The 8,390-nt window shown below is 49.6% G+C and overlaps 1 protein-coding gene across 3 annotated transcripts in view; it reads right to left on the reverse strand.

The window, feature by feature from the left end:
- Window positions 1-3,682: 3,682 nt before the first annotated feature.
- Window positions 3,683-8,390, reverse strand: part of SERPINE2 (serpin peptidase inhibitor, clade E (nexin, plasminogen activator inhibitor type 1), member 2) — a 9,452-nt gene continuing 4,744 nt past the window's right edge. For 2 of the 3 annotated variants that reach the window (XM_010138070.1, XM_010138068.1), the window contains 5 exons: window positions 6,384-6,582; window positions 6,133-6,233; window positions 5,598-5,684; window positions 5,005-5,088; window positions 3,683-4,362 (listed from right to left, as the gene is read on the reverse strand). In XM_010138070.1, coding sequence (XP_010136372.1) covers window positions 4,325-4,362; window positions 5,005-5,088; window positions 5,598-5,684; window positions 6,133-6,233; window positions 6,384-6,582 — 509 coding nt within the window. In that variant the 3' untranslated portion in view covers window positions 3,683-4,324. Of the gene's footprint in view, window positions 4,363-5,004; window positions 5,089-5,597; window positions 5,688-6,132; window positions 6,234-6,383; window positions 6,583-8,390 lie in introns of all 3 variants that reach the window. The other variant, XM_010138069.1, reaches the window with a different exon arrangement.

Consider the following 8,390-nt stretch of genomic DNA (forward strand, 5'->3'; position numbering starts at 1 on the left):
ACCCCAGCGAGGTTATTGCAGTTATCCTCACCGCAGCCTTGGAAACAAAAATGGGACGGCTGGGTCACCCGCCATGGTCTGAAGGACAGAGAGGACGGAGGCAGCAGCACCCGCCTCCCTGCGGCGCACAATAGGCCAAGAGCTCACAGAAAACGGTCCCCTGGGAAGAGAGCAGCGCCCACTCAGCCCTGGCAAACCGAAAGCAAGGAGAGGAGCAGGCTACCGTCCACTGCAGGGAGTCACAGCCAGCCCACGCGGCTGTCGCAGCCTGCTGGCACCATGCTTCTACAGGGAATTACTGGTGTCAGGCAGGTTCAACCACCACGGGCAGCAGTGGCAGTACTAACATATGATAAACACACACAGCTTAGGTGGATGGGGCGAAGCTAAAGGGCTTTTTCATTCTTTGAAGCGCAAGGAAAGGTTTGTATGACATTGCTTACAAAGAGGTGTTTGAATTTATGTCTCTTTTCCATCTCTATTAGCTCACTCTGCTGCTGGGAGGCAACATAGCTGTTTTCCAAGGCGAGGCTGCTCTCGGGAGAGGCTGAGCAGGGAACTGGGGGCAATGCCAAGGGATGAGCAGCAGGTACCCCCTCACATGGGCCACACTGTGATCACCTTCACTCCCCACCACGTTTAGCAAACAGGACTCAATCAACCCAGTGTTAATGAAATCTGGGAGCTGTAAAAAAACAGCAGCATTTTTAGAACTCTCTAAAGTGACGAAAACAAAGTTAAGGCACAGTTTCGCAGATTATTAATCTGCTCTTTTTCCTGTTAATTACTTTGTCAATAAAGTGCTTTCTTCATTACGAATCTGGCCCAGGAAAGTACAGCGAGTTTTACCAAACTCTTCTTCCCTACTCAGTTGTAACCGCAAGTATTTTCCACCATCGTTCCCTGCCTGGGGCTTCAGTCTCATGTTACTGAGGAGCTCAACTGTATCCCTGGGCTTCCCACCAAGGATGCGTTACCTCTGCTTTTGAAGGTGGAGAAACTGAGGCACACCCGGGGAAAGCAGCCAGGGAAGGCGATCAGCCGAACTGCAGATCTGCAGACAGTTACGCTCCTGGGCAAAGAAGCTCCCAATCCTTCATTACATTGGGAGCTGAGCTTTGCACAGCCAGCTGTGCTCTGTTCCTGCTTGAGGATGATTCTTCCCCAGCCCTCGAGCAGCATGCAGGGCTGCAAGGTCCCCCAAACCACCTCAGCATTTCCATGAAGACAAAGTTCAGCTGCAAAGCAGTTGGGCATCAAGGAGGAAGAGATGGAAGCAGAGCCGAGCAGCACAAGCATTCACCTTCGGCTTGATATCCCTGAGACAAAAAGCGATGGGTTAGCACCCTGCCTGTGCAGATTGCAGGCAGGTTCTCCGAAGCCCGGGGAGAGCAGATAGCCGCAGAGAGGGTTAACACTAGTGTGGTAAGCACAGGGCACTGAACACCACGCATCCCCCTAAACTCCAGTCACTCGGTGGAGCAGCACCGGGAACGTGATACGAACCAGCTCTGGGGACTGAGGAGCACAGCGGTTTCACCGCACAGCACGAGAGGCAGCGTTAGCAGCGAAGCTAACCCTCTCCTCCCCAGGTCTGCATCTCACTTCCCCTCATCCTCATCTCCTTTACCCCATTTGGAGGCAAATACCAGCAGTTTGAACCTGTTAAACTTCCTTTCCCAGCACTGAAAAACAAACCACTGAGAAGTGGTGGAAAGAGCAGCGCTAAACCCCCCCTTTTTGAGCAGTGACATCTTCCTCCCGTTCTGCAGAACCCTGCAGCTCCCCACAGCTGCCACGTGTGATGTTCCCCATCACCCTGAGCTCAGCCCGGGAAGGTCAGTCCTTACCATCTCACTTCCCCTCATCCTCATCTCCTTTACCCCATTTGGAGGCAAATACCAGCAGTTTGAACCTGTTAAACTTCCTTTCCCAGCACTGAAAAACAAACCACTGAGAAGTGGTGGAAAGAGCAGCGCTAAACCCCCCCTTTTTGAGCAGTGACATCTTCCTCCCGTTCTGCAGAACCCTGCAGCTCCCCACAGCTGCCACGTGTGATGTTCCCCATCACCCTGAGCTCAGCCCGGGAAGGTCAGTCCTTACCCACCAGGCTGAATAAGCCCCTTCACATTTGCCAAGCCACACTCTTCACTGCCCAGGAGAAAGAAACCACCCACAGAGGCTCCTTGTTTGGTGCTCTACGGAATCATCTTATTTTACAGGTTATTTCAGGGCTAACCAAAGGAAGGGACCAGCAGTTGTTTACAGAGAAACTGTGCTCAGGCAAACCTGAAAGCTGAGGTCACTGTGGGTTTTTTCCCTTGCCCAGACCCCCTTCATACTTGAATTCTTACCTCAAACATCACATGGAAGCAACTGGAAATTTAATTCTCATATTGTAGCTTTATTTTGATATCAAAATAGAATACAGTTTCTTTGAAATACAATCCCCTGCTGCTCCAGAGCCCTTGGAAGGCACCCTGCACCCCAGCAGCCACATCTCACACACCTTGAAGCCCACCTCAGGTCTGAGGTACATGACTTATGAAGCAACATTTCTATTTTTGCAGGAGAAACCATACCCAGGCTAGACAAAGCAATGAAGTGTCACTGATACTGCACAAACCTTGGTAACGCTTCTGTGATCACCTTTGCTCCTCACCTCTGTGAGACGAGGGCAGTTGAAAGCGAGCCTGGCTAGGCCGGCCAGGAGAGCTTTCCCGCTCAGCACCAGAGTCCTCACAGGCTCAGGCACACAGCTGGAGGGTTTCTGGGGTTGCTGGTGGTAGTTTTTTCCTGCCTGCATGGCTTTCTCCTCACTGAGGCCGAAGAGAGCCAAGTCACGCTGCCTTCCCTACTCACCTCCACAGAGCAGCCCTGGCCCCCAGCACAGGCAAGCAGCAGGCAGGAGTACTTCTCTCCCAGCTCACAAGAACTTGGAAGGCAGCAGATACACCTGAGGAAAGAGCTCTGTGTTTGCAGCAATCGGCTTGAGAGGTGCCAGCAGTCAGAGCCAGGCATTCTGCCCACAGAGCCATTGGTGCTCCACTCCCCTCTCCCAGTACCTCCATGTCATTGAGATCTCAGCCAGGGGCTTGTGCTGGCTTGGGGCTGCCCATCCACGGCATATCCAGGCATCTTCCCTGAGCCCTGAAGAGCAGCAGCGAACAGCAACGATTTACCTTCCCCATCCACACCCCACAGCTGCTGCAGGAGCAGTGTGACATGCTGGCACAGAACCACCTGCGAGGAGCACAGGGGTTTACTGCTTGGCTCATGAGGAGTTTTGAAATCTGGAGAGTCCTGCAAGGGGCTGGAGACCTGTGAATGTGCAGAGAACCTGCACCCCAGGGAGCAAGAGGAAAGGCCCTGGAGATGCACCGAGGTGTCCTCACCTGGCAGTTTCAGCAGTAACTTGGCCATAGCAAACAGAATTTGTTCTCAGATACCAAACCTCCAGATAATTCCTCCACAGGAGAATGACTGCAGCAGAAAAGGCAAGCAGCAGCAGGCAGTACACAAAAAACCCCCAAATAAGCACCCCCACCCACCCCCAGAAAAAAAAAAACCCTCACAAACCCACCCTTCTTTCTACCTTCCTTAGAAGGAAGCCTCAGACCAGCACTGCGCAGGGCTCTGGACCCAAACACCCATCAGCACACCCATGACCCACACACACTGCTGACTGTTCATAATGCAGTTTTATTTTCCTTTGTACAAAAACAAATATAAAATTTAAATCCAATAGAAAGTGTATACAAGCGATGACAAGTTTACATTACAGTAAGACAGGACAATGCGATGTGTATCGGACGCCACATCTGTTTAAAACCCTCAGTGATACATGCACTATATAAAATAAAAATTGCTAGAACTTTTCATCTATTTCTACCAAGAACATCCAGGTACCAAGATACTCAAGAACCAAAAGTCATCTTGAGAGGCGGTATCTACAAAATTAGACCTTTTCCACACGCAAGAAGCAGCCAACACGAATAGAAACGTTTATGGTCCTTTGTTAAAATCCTCTCACAAAAGCCATACACAAAATTCTTAGTAGATACAGAAAAAGCTCAGAAGTTTGTTAGCATAGGCAACCATTCAGTAGTTTAGAGAATCTTTAGACATTTCAAAGAGATACTGTAGTTTTCAATCTGTATTTTTTCCCCCCAAAGCCAGAACTACGTCGACTCCTGTTTCAAAACCTAGTCAGTGGTTACAACTAGCTCTTGAGTGAAGTCAGAGAGTCGTGTACAAAATGTTTAACACAGCAGGGGTGTGGCACATGAGGCTGTTTGCTTCTCAAAGAAAGTCTTTCCCACATTCAAGGTTTGTTTATTTGTCCCATAAACAAGATTGTACCTGCGGGGTGACACAAAAACAAGAGTTACCATGGTCAGTAAGTGGAGTTAAACTTTTCCACAGAGTCCACAGCGCAGAGCCAAGCCACCTTGTCCCAACTGGCCCAGCCTCCCTTGAGTCTGAGAGCCCAGGGAAGCATTTGTCTGGGTTATCCAGGGGAACTGAGGCAGCTCTGCTCTGGGACAGTTGATCCAGACCATGAGGAAACCACGATCACCGTGTTTGAATGCTCACTTTGCTCCCAGCAGGCCGGGGCAGCACCCTGCACCCCCAAAGCCCCTGTTCTGGCCACTGCTCTGGCACTGGTTTACTGTCCATCAGGAAGCTGGGTCTTGTTGCCCAGTTCAGTACCAGTAACAGTTGTTTCCTCCCTGCTCAGGGCAACTAGGAGTAGTAGAGACTGTTCTGGTGTACCCATGAACCTGCCCTGCTTGTTTCCGTTAATTTGGCAGCCAGTACTTATTTTTCCTGCTTTGAGCTGTATTCCAAATGAAATAATCTAATATTAAAGCCATCAAAATGTACTCGTAGGATTTTTTTTTAAAGCAATAGTTATTCAGTAGCTCCAGACTTCTTTTGGCTCTATGGCATAGCTGATATTTGACTAAGCAAAAAAATCAGCTACATGCACATGCTGCTCACCTGTAGGATTGTGCCGGATGAAAAAGACGAAGGGCCTGTCTACGATGAACCAAGGAGGGGATGACCTGGCTATCAAAATTGCAGCTTGCAGGAAAGATAAGGTTTAAAGTTAGACAAAGCAATACCACACCTTAGATACCCCACCGAACTTCCCTAGAAGCTTGCACAGGTAGAGATAAATGCCTCAAACCTCCCAGCCTGGGGGCTCAAAGCCACACCAGGTCACGTGTCATAGGAACCACGTTAAAAGACACAAACTCAAGACCCACAGAGAGCTGGAAGAAGCTGTGGCTTGTCACCCAAGGGATGAAGTAGCTCAGTCCTCTGCCAGCTGGGTAGCCAGGAACACTGCTGGTGGCCAAAGTGTTAGGGATTGGAAGACCCTTCTCTAGAATCAAGCCTGGTTATACTCCTTAGGGTATGCCAGTGGTCTGGCTGACATTGCAAGTTGGGATTTGAGACACTACACGAAACCCATCAAGTGATCTGAAGCCAAAGCACAGTCCTGCAATGCCCTCAGCATGGGCCATCCTTGCTCAGTGGCCTCCTAACACCATTTCCCAAGTCCCACAGTCACCAGCGCCATTGCTTACTTGTTGCTGCAGAAGCTTTGGTTCCATCTTCACTAACTTCAATCTTTGTCTTTTGCAGAACACGAGATACGTGAAGCCCTTCTGTCCCTGAAAAACCCAGAGAACAGTGCCCTTTGAACCAGTCCTTTAAACTGGGAATTTAGTCCGAGCTTTCCCACAGCTCAAGAAAACATCACTGAACACATACTTCAGGGAAAGGTAAAGAGTCTGAGGTACGGTGTTGCTCAAGTCCTGCTGTAGATTTACAGACCACGCCTGAGCCCCTCAGGTTGTAATACCAAATCTTAAGCCGACCAACATGATTTACTGCTGTAACACAAGACCGGAGGTGCCGGGGGGGTGGTGCGGTGTTTGCTAGGAGCGGGCAGCCATGCTTGGCTGGCTGCAGAACAGAACGCAGCTCCAATGTCATGGTAACGCTCACCCAGGACAAACAGAAGCTGCCCTGGTGACAGTGCTTCATCCAGCACCAGCAGCAGTGAGCAAGGACCACCACGGATTCAAACAACCCCAAACCCCACTGAACAGAACTTACTTGTTATTTTTGCAAAGTTTGCCTTTGACTGGTCAAACATATCTGTGATACCCAGTGCTTTGAGTGGGTCCTGTAAGTCTGTTTCTGCTTCTGCTGTGAATCTAGTGGGAACAAACAAAAGAGAACAAAAGTATCCGCGTCAGGCAGGGAGGTTGCCTTAGGCACTCTGCTTCTCCTCTGTCAGAGGACGTACACAAGTATGACCGTCTCAAACACCCCCTGAAGGGGAAATGCGTTCTATTAGTACGTACTTGGGTAAAATAACCTGCACTCTTTTTGCTACCATGGTTGTCATCCAGCTCCCGATGGTCTTGGTGCTGATGTGGGGGATGATAGCGGAGAGCGGTGTGGTGCTTTCCGTAGGCAGAGCAATCAACATGCTGATCATCTCCCCGTGGTACGGCAGCTCGATGATGTTGTACCACAGCTCATTCGGAGTACTCGTCGTGCCTGGAAGAACAAGCAGAGCTAATGAGCCGTGACTCCTGCAGCCTTAAATCTCTATTTTAGCTTCAGACACCCACTGGTCTAGGAGCCTGTTAGGAAAGCTTTGCCCGCAGCTCCAGTCTGGCTCTGGAGAAGTGACAGACCGCCTGGGCAGCCCTTCAGAAGCAGGGCAGGCTCTGTGCAGACACTGGTTTGGCAAAAAGCACAGGCAGCATGATACTGCGAGGCAAATCCTCAGCCTCATTTGACATGCAGAGTTTCCCAGACACACCTCCCAGCCCCCAGCAGCAAGCCGGTTATGTCAGAAGCAACCGGCTTGGAGAATCGGCTGGATCTCAGCTGTATGAGAACCAACTCCGCACTGAGAAACTCAAAAAGCAAGAAAAAGCAGCAGACTGTCTTTGTAAACTTTGTTGTAGACAAGCTCTTCCCTTCCAGGAACTCCTGGAAGAGCTCCTGTGTGGTGCATTTCCTTCACTGTCTTGCTCGGGAAAGGACTGCTTCCTAATGAGATCCAGGTCCTTCAAGGTAGTGGAGAGCAGCCACTTCGAGGTGGTGCAGGAGGCCAATTAGCTGAGGAGGAGCAAAACAGTGATGTCTCCTGAGTTACAGCAAGTGCCAGAAGACTGTCTCGGAGCAACCCTCTCCAAGTTCCCTTTGCTTTCTGTGGGATTTCTGGCATGTCTCTGGGAAGAAAATGCTTTTTATAGGACTTTCAAGTGAAAACTTGTCAGTTTAACTACAGACAGTGTTTCTGGGAAAGTTTTTGGATAGCAGCAAAATCTTTATTATCTTTCCCCTTCCTTCATGTGAGTCTGCACTTGTCAGCCCGAGCTGAAAACTGATGTCTTCATTAGATGTTCTAGCTCCTTGCCAGGGCTATGCCGCCTGCCTGGACTGAGCTCACACTGCCAGAAAACCGCTCCTATGTTGCAGGAACTGTGTCAAGCTTGGCAGCTATATTATTTCCTTTCATTTTGACAGTGGGTCACATCAAAATATTGGTTGCACAAATCAGCTTCAGGAGAATAACACCAGGGAACCTGCCCAGCAGTGAAGAACAACTTTCCTGCTCTGCCACATGCGACTGTCATCAAGGCAAGACCTATCTGTCTGGAGGAGGCTCCTCTTCACAGTCATGGGATTTAAGAGGCTTAAGAAATTTAAATTTTTGCAGATCCCTTGAGCAAAGCCCTGTGTTAGGATATCCAGAGACACCCAACCTACAACCAGTCCTATCTCGGCACTATTTCTGCTCCTTTCCAGCCTCAGAAGCTTTTCTAGCCAACATAAGGTGGTTTTTAACCAGCATCAGAATCAAAAGATAACAATCTTGCTAAAGCCTCTCCTAAGTTACGACCTGCTTTCAAACTCCACAGAACATCAGTGCTTTCTGTAGGAGGCTTCCCTGCCTCCAACTCCCTCTTTATCTTCAAGTACTACATCACATCTGCTCCCAGACACTGGTTTGGGGCAGAAAGTTACAGCTGTTTACTTTAACACACATCTACTACTACAAGTTGAGCGCTACTGGCAGTAAACTCAGGCATTTAAAAGCACAGAGGGTCTTGTTTTCTGGATTTAGAGCAGCTGTATGCTCGGTCGGTATTCAGCACACATGGAAGCGAGCTGCAGGCAGCACTGCTCTCTTCTTGGAAGAACACAACAGAAGATGGTCTTTTATCAGAGCTTCAGTCTTTCTTTGACCAATAAAATGCCTGCGCTGGAGCTCTGGAGTACACTGTCAGTGCAGGGAGCTGCCTGTGTCAGCTCTGGGAGTCTCTGATGAAAGGCCGGCTGAACCTGCTGAA

This window comes from Buceros rhinoceros, unplaced genomic scaffold, assembly GCF_000710305.1.
Source record: "Buceros rhinoceros silvestris isolate BGI_N320 unplaced genomic scaffold, ASM71030v1 scaffold17676, whole genome shotgun sequence".
Lineage (NCBI taxonomy): Eukaryota > Metazoa > Chordata > Aves > Bucerotiformes > Bucerotidae > Buceros > Buceros rhinoceros.